The sequence below is a fragment of the Oncorhynchus keta genome, chromosome 10 (assembly GCF_023373465.1).
Source record: "Oncorhynchus keta strain PuntledgeMale-10-30-2019 chromosome 10, Oket_V2, whole genome shotgun sequence".
NCBI lineage: Eukaryota > Metazoa > Chordata > Actinopteri > Salmoniformes > Salmonidae > Oncorhynchus > Oncorhynchus keta.
The window spans coordinates 28,564,061-28,580,387 of record NC_068430.1 but is presented as its reverse complement, the minus strand read 5'-3'; the positions used below and the strand labels follow the sequence as shown (position 1 = coordinate 28,580,387).

At 43.1% G+C, this 16,327-nt stretch overlaps 1 protein-coding gene across 2 annotated transcripts in view; it reads right to left on the bottom strand.

The window, feature by feature from the left end:
- Window positions 1-16,327, bottom strand: part of LOC118388477 (ephrin type-B receptor 2-like) — a 150,531-nt gene that overhangs the window by 72,201 nt on the left and 62,003 nt on the right. For both annotated transcript variants that reach the window (XM_035777598.2, XM_035777599.2), the window contains exons 2-3: window positions 14,095-14,174; window positions 3,026-3,710 (exon numbers count right to left, since the gene is read on the bottom strand). In XM_035777598.2, coding sequence (XP_035633491.1) covers window positions 3,026-3,710; window positions 14,095-14,174 — 765 coding nt within the window. The remainder of the gene's footprint in view (window positions 1-3,025; window positions 3,711-14,094; window positions 14,175-16,327) is intronic.

The following is a 16,327-nucleotide window of genomic DNA, read 5'->3' as shown; positions in this document are numbered from 1 at the left end:
GCACCATCTCCTGGAGCTCTGAGGGAAATCAGATCTCTCATTTCAGGGCCCATTCTGTTCAAAGACCCTGGTGCGGTTCAGGTTCATTTACTCCCGGCACTTCTATGAGAAGTAACTTAATCTGGTTAGTAAGACGATCACGGAAAAAATGCCCTGCAATTTAAGCAATAGCACTGTCTATTGTCAATATTTTGACCGATTTCATGTCAAAGTGTGATTATTTGTGGAGGGCCCTGCCAAGGATTTAATTGATACATGTGTAATTCCAGGTTTTGTTGCTGAGGTATTAGAACAAAGGGTCACATTATTAATAAATGAGCAGGACAGCTCTTTCATCTCGGCTGTTCTATTATTTTCTGTCTGCAGTTCCATAATCCCCTCTGAAAGAGGATAGTGAAGACTCCCTGAGAGGGCATCTTTCACAAATCAACTCATTATCTAAACATGAGCAGACAAAAGCGCATCTTTCATGAATGAAGTCATCACTGGCCACAGTCTCACACTGCAATATCAACTTTCAATGTGAAGAAAGATTACACACGTCAATTGATTGCAGGGCTTGATCAAAAATCTAAAAGGATTACCATACAATGGGCACACCGCAAGTCATAATTTAATCTTTAATGATTTGATTTTCTTCTTTTGCAGCACATACATTTCTCCTTGTATGCACTGAGTCTCATGACTATTGTATTGGCTCTGCCAACGTTTTGCTGCCTGCCACGGCTCCTGCTCATAAAGCTTTAATAGTTCGCTGAGTGTGGCTATGTGATCGGTGAAGACCTAGTGACACAGAGAAAAACGTCTGCTTGTGAACACTGGGAAGTGATGTGTTTGTGTGAGCTTTGACCTCACACACACTCTCTCAGTACAGCAAAGGGGATGATGAAGATGAAAGACTGCAATGAATTAAGCTTTTCTTCAAAGCAAAGCACCTTGGATGGCTAGCCTCTGTGATTAACTCGGATTCTTCCCCTGTTGGAGAAATAGGAGAATGAAAAGGAACTGGAAGCTGAAACACTTCCACCGCCGAGCATTCTAGTAGTGAGTGATTGAAAAATGTGCATTTCCATTGAATGGCCATCAATTTAATTGTATAATCCAGTTTCACACAAAAGCACAGTGATTGAGAATGCCCCGGAGACATTCCAATCCGCCAACGCAGTGACTTACATGTAGGTCAAAAAACAACCAGATTTGTGTAATTATGCAGGGGTTTCAAATTAGAGCAGCTATCCTCCGTGTGCCTTTTATTGGTGCGTATTCCTTAAGGAGGGCCTGTGCATGTCCTCATTAGCAGTCATTGATCAGAGGTACTGTTTGTGAGGAGGAAGACGGGCTATCGCCCATCACCTTCCCTCTCTACAGAGCCAGAGCTGCTGGGGGCTGTGGGCTAATTACAGAGGCAGCAATACACCGGCGGCTAGAACACAGGTGGGTGTTTTAGTGTGCCTGCCGGCTGGCTGCATTGCTGTGTCAGCGTGGGCCCTGTCTGCAAGCTGCAGGTTGATACTGCCCCGTTCTGCTGTTAGTCATCAGGCTCTCTGAGCACGTCCAGCCAATACCACCTGCCGTGGAGCAGACGGGCGTAGCAGCACAGGTGAGGTTGAGCACAGTGATGTTGTGAAATGGTAAATCGATCTGGACCTCGAGTGATTCCAGTCGAAGAGAAGAAAGGTAGGAGGTAGGCGTTTGGAACAAATCCTCTCTTGTCCTTGTATATGAAAGACATACATTTTTGGTATACCCAGTGGGTGTGTGTGTGGTAGCTTACTGACTCAACACTGCATTGCACCTAAAGCGATAGATGCTACTATTCAGCTTTGATCTTATTTTGGCTGTTTGTGTATTCTTTAGAAACAGTACCACTACGCTTATAAACTCAAATCAACTTCAGCCTCCACTGTGAGAAAATGAAATATGAACCTCTTTACAGCCTTTTCCATCAGAGCTGGAATACGGAATGAGAAGACCTGTGACACAATGATTCAATGTAATATATTCACACATTCTACATGCATTAGCATTACAGCTTCCCATGAGGTAAAGTCATGCATTTAATAGAATTCTTCCAGTCAGGGAAATGGTTTCCATTCGGTGTAGATTTGAATGGACATGTAAAATGACATCTACTACACTGTGTAGAGCAGGGTTCACCAACTGGAGGACTTCATTAAGTTTTCTGAGCAAAAAAATAATATGATTTTTTTAAATATAAGACTGTAAAAACACCAGTAAATCAGCTGCAAATTATTTTAATTTTGAAAATCCCCTGGATAATAGAGAGATATGCAGTATGTGATTGTGTAAGCATGGTTTGAAATTATTCAGTTTCAGTGAAGTATTATATCTGTTTGGGATTCTTGCGGTCAATTTGCAGTCTATAAATGATTTGTAATCATGTTCTGGCCCCCTGACATCCGCTCAAGAATAAATTGGCCCGAGGCGAAAGCTAGATGATGATCCCTGGTGTAGTGTTGAAAGTAATAAATATTCTGAAGGAAAAGTCTCTCCCAGCTATGACAGACCTATGTGATTGGAGTCCAAACACCTGTGATCTGACAGTCCTCTCCTTTAGAGTGCTTTACAAATGAACAAGACATGTTCTATATCGGCCCACTTCAAAAGAAAAGCCATATTATGTCAAACAGTATATAAGCCATAACCTGAAGCACATCTGTTACATATGTGAAGTAATATTCACTCGTTTGTTATTGGAAAAACTGTGGAGTGATCATTCAAATGAAAATGAGACCGTAAAGCCAACATGTACTATCCACTGTGATGTGTGATCATCCCATCCTCCTGTTTACTTATTCAATATACATGGCCATAGGGAATAACCTGATCCCTAGAGCAGCATGAAGTGCAGTATGCAGACAGGTACGGTATTAAGTACAGCATGTATTCTCTGCTGTTTGGATTACTCTGTTATGAATCTACAGCTGACTAGGTTTGTAAGGTTAGAATGTCCATCTAGTCTGGCTAACAGTGTTAAAGAGAGAGGGATGAGGGTGGCCCTTACCTCTACACACAGTCCCGTTCTCCACAGCCTCGTGGCCAGCCTTGCACATGCAGCGCCCAATAGGCACCATCCACTCGCCATCCCCGTTGCAGTAGAGCTTGATGGGCACGTCCACCTCCTCCCCGTTGGGGATACACACGCCACGCGATGCCACAAGAGAGGTGCTCTCCGCCCCTGACAGGGTTTCCTGGAACACGGCCCCGTTCTGGATGACGCGGGCACACTTCCGGTAGAAGACTCGCACGGCGATGAGTGACATGCAGCCGCCGTAGTCCTGGAAGGCCAGGTAGAATCCGTGTTTGGACACGGGGCCAAAGCTCCGCACCTCTGTGTTGATCTTCATCACCCGGCCACCCAGGTCCACCTGGGAGAAGCTCTCGTCGGCTGCGATGGTGTCCACCTTGATCCAGGGGTTCTCCATCCAGGCCGGGGACACCTTGTTGGCCGTGTCCGAGTCTGACTCATAGTAGTACAGGTTAAAAGTCTCTTTACAGGAGCCGGGCACGTTGGGGATGGAGCTGCAGTCTCGCACGGAGAACTTCATCTCCACGTGGATCCGCTGTGCACCCCGGCGCCGGATGTACTTGGTGCGGACCCAGTTGTTCTGGTTGTTGTCGAACACGTTGCACACCTGGTAGGTGCGGATGGTGTTCATGTTCTCGTCGTATCCACTCACCTCCTCCCACTGTGGAAGAAGGACACAGAGGTAAAGTGTTACTCAAATGTAGACATAACATACACTTTGATAATATGTCCGTGTGTTGACCACATGCTGACCGTACATATTGAATGGTAGGTTTAGTAACACATCAATACCTCCAATTCTTTACCTCTACCTCACACCCAATGGCAAGTGTGCCCAGCATCATGGCTACACGGCAACCTAACCATAGATAAAGACAGGGCCATCCTGAGCAGCAGCGGTCCCAGTCAGAGCTGAGATTACTGTGCAGGAGATGGGGAGTGTACATTATGGTCAGGGTGTAATCTGCTCCCTAACATTGTTTTGTTGGCACAGAGGGTTGTTGGCAGTGAGGGGTGTCATCTGTCAGTGCCCGCTGGAGATCCCACTTGGCTCCCTGTATGAACCTGGCCTGTTTGTTTCTCTCTACTCTACTCTAGGACAGGACCATGCATTATTTAGGCAGTAGAGAGCAGGTGTTAAACTCTGCTCATTACACAGCCAGCAAGGCATTATAGTGCCACCTCCTCTCTGGCTCCTCTATGTCCTCTGGCCAAATACAAAAAAGGAAACTATTTGCATAAAGTCACTGTCGGAAGAAGCTCTTCAAGGGTAACAAATACAGGAAAAACAATCCCCCGGTCTAAATACTGAGAAAAAAATCCTCCTCTCCAATGCATGGGTGATGCACCCAATTTTCCTGTTTTTGAAATACAATGTGTTATTGAATACTACAATAAGCAAATCTCCAAATTAGTCCAGCACCAACACATCAGTTATTGTAAATGAAACAGATCAGTCATTGTACCGAAACACATGCATGACATGAATTTAACCCTAATCTGAGTCACACTCCAATAAAACATGGAACTGGGCTAATCACATTATACAGGTAATTAGCAGATTCCACTTTGTGTGCTAGGGATACTTTTCATTTCAACACACACACACACACACACACACACACACACACACACACACACACACACACACACACACACACACACACACACACACACACACACACACACACACACACACACACACACACACACACACACACACACACACACACACACACACACACACACGATATAGTAATGCGAGCGTTCATATGCAACCTCTGCTGTTACTGCAAAGGACTCCAACCACTGTGACCTTGACCTGACAAGTTCATCTGAAGAGAAAGCTTTTCTTAACACCAAAGCCTCTTCACACTAGTCAGCTGCACCCCGTGCTGCCTTTACCCCAAACCCCTCTTATCCCTCTTCACTCTTCACTTCACAGCTGACATCATTTCCTAAATTAGTACCCACTTAACAAGGATTCTGACAGAGGTTTGACGGGTAAGGAGGAGCGAGTCAGCCCTCATGTTTAAGACCCACGTTCTATCAAACACTCACAGACTAATTAGAGCTTTTCTTCTTTATTCCCATTTCCATATTATTCTCTCCAGACAGACATCATACCAAATATGTACAGTTCATTAATAGCAGCTGATAGATGTACAACATTTAGTAACTGGAGGGATTTGAAGGAGAAAGGTATGAAGAACATGTATTATTGTAATACTGGCGCTAACTCAAAACTATTAAGATTGTGTTTGTAGACAATGATTAAAGAGACCTTGGATGTGATTCAACCAGATGGTAGCTATATGTCTTCATTTTGATGACACACATCTACAAATCTTTTATAATTCTGAGAATGTATCAGATATGGTCCATTAATATGCAATAAAAGATACTCATTAATACTGTAAGTGTTGACCAAAATGGGGGCCTTGATTTACAGTTAAGAGACATTCTGGGAGGGGCAATGTGTTGGTCGTCCCATCTATTCCCCATCCAAATGGACTCAGCCATCCAGGGTCATGGGCAGCCATTGACCTTTCCACCTCCATTCACAGAGTGACACTCTTTTCAGACAGAGGTCGTGGACCGATTAAACAGGAAAGGACAGAGTGTGACGTTCTCTTGTTCTGAGCCCCAAGCATCGCTCCATCAAACTTAAACAATGTGAACTGGGGTTGGGGGTGGGGCAGTAGCCACTAATGAGAGATAGTGTCTACGGGAAGGGGGAATAGGGCCAGGCTAAAAAGACCCCAAACAAATGTGTTTTGATGGAGGGCCCCTTTTAGTCCTGTCACGGCTTTGCTGCCCTGCTTTCATCAGAGCCAGTGGAGGGAAGCAAATGGGACATAATAAGAGGCCAGCGATCAAGCGCCGAGTGTGAAATAAGAAGAAACGTCTTCATTTTCACAGCTTTTCCTCCCGGTACTATAGTGGGAGTGAGGCTGCAGGGCGGTCATGTGTTAGGTAAGGTGGTGGAGTTGATTGTGGTGGGGGGGTGGAGGGGTTCATGGTGGGGTTGGTTAAGAAGGATGAAGGGCTCTATGAGGAGGCTGGGAATTGTAACACTAACTCTCTCTCCTTTGAGATTGTTTTTTACCACACACAGACTTGTTTATCTGAGTCCAGGTCTATTGAGAGGGGGACCATCACGACCACCATGTAGAGCATCTTGACTGGATGTACTGTTGGCTACGTAGCTGGATGTATGCTATAAAGCAGGAGACAATTTAAAAATCAAAAAAATTATTAGTTTTTCCTGTTTGCTTGATAACTGTCAAAGGCATCATTCAAATAATAATTGAATTCACAGTTACAACATCTGTCCTACGTGAACAAACTGTCAAAACAAAGGAAACACCAACAAAAAGTGTCTTAACGCCACGAGCAGCCAGAACAGATTCAATGTGCCTTGGCATATATTTTACAAGTGTCTGGAACTCTATTGGAGGGACACGACACCATTCTTCCACAAGAAATTCCATAATTTGGTGTTTTGTTGATGGTGGTGGAAAACGCCGTCTCAGGCGCCACTTCAGAATCTCCCATAAGTGTTCAATTAGGTTGAGATCTGGTGACTGAGACACGCACACACAAACACACACAAACACTTTAAACCCCCTATGCTCCTTTGTGACCCCTCTTTTAAAGTCACTGAGATCTCTTCTTCTAGTCATGGTAGCCAAAATAATAGGCAATTTGGCATTTTTATACATGACCCTAAACATGATGGGATGTTCATTGCTTAATTAACTCAGGAACCACACCTATGTGGACGCACCTGCTTTCAATATACTTTGTATCCCTCATTTACTCAAGTGTTTCCATTATTTTGGCAGTTACCTGTATATGTCAAGGTGAAACACACAGAATCAAGGTATTATTTCATAGCACTGCATGAGCTTCCATCTGCTGAAACACAACATTAATTTATGGACATAAAGAGCTCACAGACTGAACAAGTGAGAACTTGCAATCAACAACACGCCAGAGGAGCTGCTCTCTTCAAGGTCCTGTGTTCTGGGGTCACACGCTCACATAAAGGAGCTCCTTCTAATGGGGTGTCATTGGCCCTTAGTGCTCAGAGGTTGGCACCCAAACATAAAGAGGACCATCATAAGTGGGGCGCCAAAGTGTCCGGGGTCGCATCTATGGTCTTGAGGGTCATACCCAAATATAAAGACAGTCATTACAGCGCTAGCGGTGCCACTGTGCATTCTGCTGCACTGCTCTACTGAGTGTGAACGGGATGTACAATGGGTTAGGCAATTGTTGGCCATCTTTTCATTTCAGCTAAATAATGAGTTTAAATGCCACTTATCCTTATGATTCACATGAATGATAAATGACCTTAGAATGAATGTGCTCTGTATAGCTATGCAGTTCTCCTTAGTATGCAGTTTGGAAAAGTACACAATGTGTGAACTGCCAGCCACTTCCTGTAGCTGTATGAAATTATAGAGCATGCTGGACTCAGAGAATGAGGTTCTGGATTGTTAACTCCCAGTGCTGCCAGCCACTCCAGGATGGGGTTAAAGTTCAGCTGACCTTCAGTCTCCCTGACAATGTGTCTCTGCTGTGAAGCCAAGCAGAACACACTGTCAGAGATGAGTTATAGAGTAGACTATCTCCAAAGCATAAACTATTCCCAAAAGGAAGCTTTTTGCTACATTAAATGATCCAAAATAAAGTCTTTATGATCTCTAGGATGGAATTTTGTGTCTAACTGAACCTCCTTCCTGGGGTGGAGTGGGCTGGCAGGGTGAGCGGTCTCCTGAGTCATTTACATCATTCAAAGGCCACAGTGGCATGCATGACACAACATGAAATGTGAACTTAATTTCTCACGTCTTGTCATTACAGTATGAGGATCGACCCAGGATGGCTGAAGCATCAGAGAACAGCTACACACATACAAAACATTCCAGCACTCTGTCACTGACAACAAGTAAATAAATAATTCACATGAAGGAGAAAGAATCCAATGGAAATCTCCTGGGGCCAAGTTGTCCAATTTGCAGTTGTGGGAAATCTGTTAGAGTAAGAGTGCTGTGCCCTAAGGGGACAGGGCAGGACAAATGACACCCAGTCTCTGCATTGAGTTACAAAGAGGGGAACAAAACGAGCCAAGTACTGCAGGAGTCCCAGCCAAATGGAGGGCACAGAGAGAGAGACACACAGAGAGAGACACACAGGGAGAGACACACAGAGAGACATGAGTAGAACGGTCTGCTGCAGTCAACTTCAATTACCATTGTCCACTTGTTATGTACAACATGTAAAGTTAGACAAACAAGCTTCTTATTGCCGCTTTAATCCCCTTCAATCTACATAAGGATCGTATTTACATTTTTACTTTGGAGTAAATTAAAGACATGACAATATAATGCATGCCAAGTTGCCAACCCGGGATTGACATTTCAGTGCTCATATAAAGTTATAACCACACAAAGATGTTTTCCCCCATGATGAAGAGGTCTTAAAAAGGCAGGATATAGTTTTACAGACCAACTTTAATCGACAATCATACTAAATTAGGGGTTACTCTATTCTAATGAGTTCCATATACTTAAATATGCTTTAACATTACCATTTAGGTAAGGAAATGACTATATGCAAAGTCATAACCAGGATATGTCATAACCAGGCTTTTTTTTATGCTGAGTAAACTCTTTAAATGACAAAACCTGACATTTAAGGAAACTTGTTGTGAATTGACATGCATGGAATATAGGATCTTATAAAAGACTTCCATATTTCATATTGCAGTCACTGAGTTCATTATAGCCTGGCTATAGAGAATGTACAGATCTATAGATCCCTCAAACGTCTCTAAGAAGTAGAAGATTTGAACTAGTCTAGTGCCAAATCCACCACTCAGTGCATTTGGAAAGTATTCAGACCCATTGACTTTTTACACATTTTGTTACATTACAGCCTTATTCTAAAATGGATGAAATAGATTTTTTTTCATCATCAATCTACACACAATATCCCATAATGACAAAGAAAAATCAGACATATTCCGTCTACATACGTTTTCAGACCCTTTACTCAGTACTTTTGCTGAAGCACCTTTGGCAGCAATTGCAGCCTCGAGTCTTCTTGGGTATGACGCTACAAGCTTGGCACACCTGTATTTGGGGAGTTTCTCCCATTCTTCTCTGTAGACGCTCTCAAGCTCTGTCAGGTTGGATGGGGAGCATCGCTGCACAGCTATTTTCAGGTCTCTCAAGAGATGTTCGATTGGGTTCAAGTCCGGGCTTTGGCTGGGCCACAAGCACATGCAGAGACTTGTTCCCGAAACCAATTCTGCGTTGTTTTGGCTGTGTGTTTAGGGTCGTTGTCCTGTTGGAAAATGAACCTTCGCCCTAGTCTGAGGTCCTGAGTGCTATGGAGCAGGTTTTCATCAATGATCTCTGTACGTTGCTCCATTCATCTTTCCCTCGATCCTAACTAGTCTCCTCGTCCCTGCCACTGAAAAACAACCCCACAGCATGATGCTGCCACCATCATGCTTCACCGTAGGGATGGTGCCAGGTTTTCTCCAGACGTGACAATTTTGGTTTCATCAGACTAGAGAATCGTGTTTCTCATGGTCTGAGAGTCTTTAGGTACCTTTTAACAAACTGTCATGTGCCATAAAGGCCTGATTGGTGGAGTGCTACAGAGATGTTTATCCTTCTGTAAGGTTCTCCTATCTCCACAGAGGAACTCTGAAGCTCTGTCAGAATGACCATTTGGGTTCTTGGTCACCTCCCTGACTAAGGCCCTTCTCCCCTGATTGCTCAGTTTGCCCAGGTGGCCAGCTCTAGAGTCTTGGTGATTCCAAATTATTTCCATATAAGGATGATGGAGGCCACTGTGTTCTTGAGGACCTTCAATGCTGCAAAAATGTTTTGGTACCCTTCCCCAGATCTGTGCCTCGACACAATCTTGTCTCGGAGCTCTACGGACAATTCCTTTCGACCTCATGACTTGGTTTTCGCTCTGACAACTGTTGGACTTTATATAGACAGGTGTGTGCCTTTCCAAATCATGCCCAATCAATTGAATTTACCGCAGGTGGAGTCCAATCAAGTTGTAGAAACATCTCAAGGATGCTCAAAGGAAACACGATGCACCTGAGCTCAATTTCAAGTCTCATATCAAAGCTGTTTTTATTTTTAATACATTTGCAAAAAAAACAAAAAACATTTAACTTTGTCATTATGGGGTATTGTGTGTAGATTGATGAGGGAAAACATTTATTCAATCGATTTTAGAATAAGATTGTCACGTAACAAAATGTGGAAAAAGTGAAGGGGTCTGAATACTTTCAGAAGGCACTGTATTAATGACTTATTACTCTGATTCTGAATCCACTCACAAGTTGACATAAAATAAATGTTTATCATTACTAAAGCAGAATATTAAATCAAAGTATTGCACCTAGGACTAGAATGCGCTTTGGCCAACATACCTCTACAACCACAATCCAGTTCTGTGTTATGGAGTCAGACAGAATATTTCTTTACCGAGCCCACAGGCCACATCATTAGGCCTTAATATATAAAGACCTCAACATCCTCTCCACATAATGGGTGTTTTTAATGCAATGTCTAGATTAATTTGTAACTGTCTGCAAAGTCCGGAGGGCCGCACTGAAAATTGGTTATATTTCTTTGCCATCAAAATGTCTATCGTTTTTTTTATTTTTGATGCACCCTGACTGTCTAGTGATTATTAGCGAGCTGGACAATCATGAAACTGTATGAATATAGGTCCATTATAATTTCTACACAGTATCAATTTGGTTTTAGTCATTTTAAAGTTCACTTTTTTTTTAATCTACTCAAACTGCCAGCAGGCCGGATTGGACCCCCTCGCGGGCTGGTGCTGTATGTTTGACACCCCTGGGCTAGAGACTAGAGGTGATATTCCACAGCAGCTCTGTGAAGGTCAGAAGGCCTGGTGTTCACAGTTCTCTCAACTCCCACTTAGGGGAAACACTGACCACTTAAACTCTCCGCTACTCTGCTTTGTATCAAAACAGCCTCTCCTCCCACTGCCCTGCCCTGTGCACAACAGACCTTCCCTATTCTGCCTGAGGCAAGTCATGTGTTATAGTTGACTAAATATTACATGGAATCTTAATCATAACATATTTCAGGTCTTAGAGGCAGTTTCAGCTGCTGCTTTAGTTGAACTGTTATTCTAGGTAATACAGGGCTGCAGCCACCACTATAATAAGGGGTAAACTGACTGTGCAACAGATGGGAACACACCTGGAGAGCACACATAAAAGTTGGTTTGTTCATGTTTCACTGGAATGTTAGGTTATGTAATGCTACCAACACCTGGAAAGTGAAGAACTATGTATTTGATTTTTTTTTTTTTATGTATTTAATTCAATGTCCATTAATTCAATCTTGGGAGAAAAATGTAAACCATCTAAGTGAAATGGTACCAGCGATTTTGTATCCCTATTGTACAGTTGACTATGTAACACCTTATGATATATTTCATGAAGCTCTACAGAGTAGTGAAAGTGCTGGTGTGGTGCAGTGCTGAATGTTACTGATCCGTCAGTTAAGCCCGTAAAGCCATGCATGTGTAAGACAATAGCTACTGTAAAGCATCTATGACTTGTATATTGAGCAAGTCCAGTAATCACACCTGTTCCTTTTGTGCTGGTCCACTTGGGAAAGCGATGGCCACATGAGACTTCACAATGGATTGCGTCCTCACCCAGTTCCATAATTTCCCCATAAAACCCCAACGTCTGAATCTGATAGGTCTCGTTCGTACCTGACCAATCAGGGCCTGAGAGGTACTTTGGCTCTCCAATCACAGGGAAATAAATAAGAGAATCCTCAACACCGACATCGCATAATGTTTCATCTGAGGTAAAAAAAAATATATAAAAAAAAAAGCTTTTCATAATCTACCTGTAGAAGCGTGCCCCTTATAAACTCGTCTGAAGCTGCAAGAGTAGACAATTCTAGACTTTGTGTCTAGCATAAAGGGATACAGGACACTAAAAGCTGACTGGGGCTTGTCTTTGATGTGAGAATTGAGACCCTAAAGCGTTGATACTGATTAATAAATCTAATCAGGGCAGATATTTAATCACTGGCCTTTTCAAATGTTTGATTTTCAAGTCTGAAGTTCTGACTTATTCATATAGATAATTAAATATACTTTTCTGATTGTTTTGCTAAACCTTACATTTTGTAAAGATGAAAGGGAGACGTGACGCAAACTACCTGTAAGATTCCCAGCCTCGTTAAGGGGGAAATGGCAGCGCTGGTTCTGTTTAGATTGAATCCAGAGCTGGTAGAAGAATACACCAGTCCTCTTTGTTCTCTCATATTAATTGTAAGAACGAGCAGGGAAGAAACAGCATGCCCTCAGGTTGAGGGAGATGTTGAGCACAATTATTGCAGAAGATCTTTGAAGTTGCACCAGTTGACTGTTGAAGCCCTTTTTTCTTCTTCCTCCTACTTTTTTTCGTGCTTAAAGACACACGGCATGATACAGTATAATTCAACCCAGCCTGGATACCAACCACAGAAGCATAAATAATTGAATAAAATAGGGAGTGGTTTTCTGAAATGCACCAGCAAATAAGTCTACAACATATTTCTCTGTGTTTTGGACCCAGTCTGAGGAGACTGGATCATGTGGTGAGGGAAGAAGTGTAGGAGGCTGAGGTTCTGGTTTCGGCTGGCCCGGAGAGGGCTCGGCTTGTGTGTGGCTAGATGAAACCAATGCCTTGGCACACCGTGTGGAAATAGTGTGCATCAAACGCTGCTAGAGTCCATATAACACACAGCTTCATGCCTTACATATGAACAGAAGTAATTAGCAATGCATTTATGATTGTACAATATGACATTCACAAGGCTAGATTGTGTGGTGCAGTGGGGGCAGTTCAGGTCAAAGTGGAGAAAGTGGAGACCATTAACTCAAGGTAAACCTAACCAAGCATGTAGCCAGTTAATATTAAAGACCACCGCAATACTATGGGTCTCAATTGACCTCTACAGAACTTCTTTCTTTTTAAAGCACCAGTAGGCAAAGTTTAACACCAACTCAAAACCTCTCCCCTGCAAAGAGAGAGAGAGGGAGATCATTTTTCAAAAAGCTTGAAGATGTTTTCTGAAAGAGCCCAAAAGCCCACTGTTAAATTTGGATTATAGTTTCTCTCGTGATTTCTGCACAGCTTTACGATGTGTTCTTTCTTACAAAGACTTGGCTCACTGTGAAGAGAGCTTTCTGAGATATTACTGGCCTTTGACCTTGACGTGAGAAATGAAAATACTACCAGTACCACATCTGTCACATCAGTCAGGGCAGATTTACTGATAAACTTGAGTTTGACACCCAACAGTAGGGAGAAATAATCCTTTCTTTTGGGTGTTAAAAGTCCAATGCAGTTGTTTTTGTCTTAATATCAAATCTTTCTGAGTAACAATTAAGTAATTTACTATGATTGTTTTCAATTAAAGTGGTCAAAAGGCAACAAAAATAACTTCTTAAAAAAGAGCCATTTCTCAAGCAAGAACTTTGCTAAGATTGTCTAGGAGTGGTTTGAGTTGGGAGGGGAAACCTAAAAACTAGCTGTTATTGGCAGAGGTTTGGAACTATTTCCTATTGGTCTATTAACTAATTTAACACCTAGTGATGTCACTCCATCCCATCAAAACTCCATCCCATCAAAACTCCATCCCACCAAAACAGATTGAAATTTCAGGTGGTGGTTTCAAACAGTTCTTACACTAAAAGGGTAATATCATATTTTTTTTTACAATTTCACAGTATTATTCCAACCTCAGTGTGGAAATATATGTAAAACACAAGAAAATCACATTTTTGACTGCAGTGGACCTTTAAAACCAAAGTGCATCTGTAAGGATCTTAAATTAACTGAACATGTAGTGTACTGTAGTATTGCTGCATCTGCATGCAAATTAATAAATCAGCAATCGAGTTAATTAAGTAACTCAAATGAAAATTCAATGACATCAAGTAGATGATGAGGTAACACTCACGCTGTTGTCACTGGAACCTGACACGGGATAGACTGTCCAGCCCAGCTCAGCTGTCGCTGTGGTAGAGTCCATTAGTGTTTCTGTGGAGGAGAGAGAGAGGGCGGTCAGACAACTACCTTCAAACAAACAACATACAGTAGCAGCAGTGCACATTTACAGCAGCTGAGCATAGGCGAAGCCATTAATGAGTCCATCCATTCAAACCCTGATTAGATATTATTTTGATTCATTGCAATGAAAATATACTTAATTTTTCAGTCTCAAAAATACTCCTATTGTAGATGGTATATTTCCAGATACTGTACCTCCATTATCCCCTCTGTCAAAGATGGCAATGCTTTTGTTTGAGACCCGGGCATATTTGGCTACATGCAGTAGTAGTAAACAGAGGGGCATAGTGTGACCATCCACATGGAAAAGAACAGATCACTGGGTTCACTGGAACCTGGTCAACTCTACCACAGCCACCAAGCTACTACATGATAGGTCAACTTCCACTCAACAGGCACATGCTTCTTCAGTTCTACCCCCTGGCTTTGAGGGGCAAGCGCACTCTAAACGAGCTGGATTAGCTGGTGGGGAAAAAACACCTCTGGTAATTAGGGTCAAAGAGATATGTCTCCTGTTTGTCATGAGGTCCTCTGTGGCCAGCCAATGAAATTTCAGAGGCAGGCCAGGCAGGCTGTCCTTCAGAGCCTTCTCTCTGAGGGACACAGAGGGGAGAGGGAGGGGGGAAGAAGGAGGGTGCTGCAGGCCTAATGAATTTCCCCTGCTTATTAGCCCCGCAGCACCAGTGTTGAGCTGGAGCAGATGGAGACAACATTCATCAGGTGTTAGGCATCAGCTCCGACTCCAAAAGGGCAAAGAAAGGTGTATGTAACTCCTCTCAACAAGCTAGCTACTAACCATAAGTTACTGTTGGTGATTGGTAGTCTAAAGCTATTTTTCAAAGATGTATTTGATATTCAGTAAAAACTAGAAGTATTTTAAAAATGCATTCTGTATGATGTCAGAGTTCCCTTTCGGAAATTGGATAAAAGAACTATCGGACTAATGATCCGGGTGGTCTGATTCCACAGTGCAGTATGGCTAAACTCACACAAGAAAGAGAAAAGCACCCAATATAATGTAGAATGTTCCCGCATTTCATAACACGTGGATTTCCTCTTTATATTCCAGAGGAAACCAAAGCTTTTAATTAACAGGCTCCACATGCCGCAAATGTATTTTTAGGAACTTGACGAATCTCAGAGCCTCACCAATATACACAAAGCATAATAGCACATTTCACATCCAATTCAGTTATCACAAAGCCCAAATCGTATAATTAGACAGAGGAGGCTGCGTTTGTGCTGCCATTGATAACCTTGCGCGACTCCGCAGTCTACATGGGTGTTAGGCAGTGAAATGGTAATTATCCCCCGTAATGATAATGATAATAAGCTGGGGAGTAAAGTGAGAATGATGAACCCCTTGGTGGTGGTTTAGGGAGTGTGGTGGTTTAGAGAACAGGGAGGGAAGGAGTGAATTCCCCTCAGTCAGGCTCACACACACCTGCTTCCTTCCATCAGAGACCTACACACTGGACAAGTAGGACCTTACCCAGAAAGACTGATCACCTTTCTCCCTCCTGCTGACTAGACTTCATAGCAGGCAGCCACACCAATTCATTACCTACTGCAATACCGCGCGTACCTCACTGAATCACCACCAGCACTGTTCAACCCCGTCATCAGTCCTCAAGCTCCCAGCAGGCAGCACAGTGGAAGGGCATGGCCACTCAGCCAGACACACTGTCCATTAATCAGGGAGATGAGGTGAGAGTGGCCAGTCAGAGTGGAGAGAGGCCTCTGGGCCAGAACAGGGAATGGTGTGGCAGCAATGGAGCCTGGAGAAGCCAGCAGACCAGGACTGACTGTTTATACTGAGGTCTGGAGGTGACTACACATTCCAGCCTGGGCCTCTGGCTCAGCTGGGGGGTCAAAGGTAACTAGCTATATTTCAGAGTTATATGAGCACATGGAGGATGTGAGACCTTCAACTTTTCAATATGGCTGTCTATTTTTACTAGACAGACTCGGCCTCAACACTGAAGGTGCATGAATATGCAATGAGACCTGGGAGTTTTAGAAATGCTTACAGACCTAAGAGCGCTTCCTAGAACACTTCCTGAGAGTAAGCAAGGAGGGTTTTGTCTTGATCTGAAACCTCCCTGAGAGAGCTGTTTGAAGTT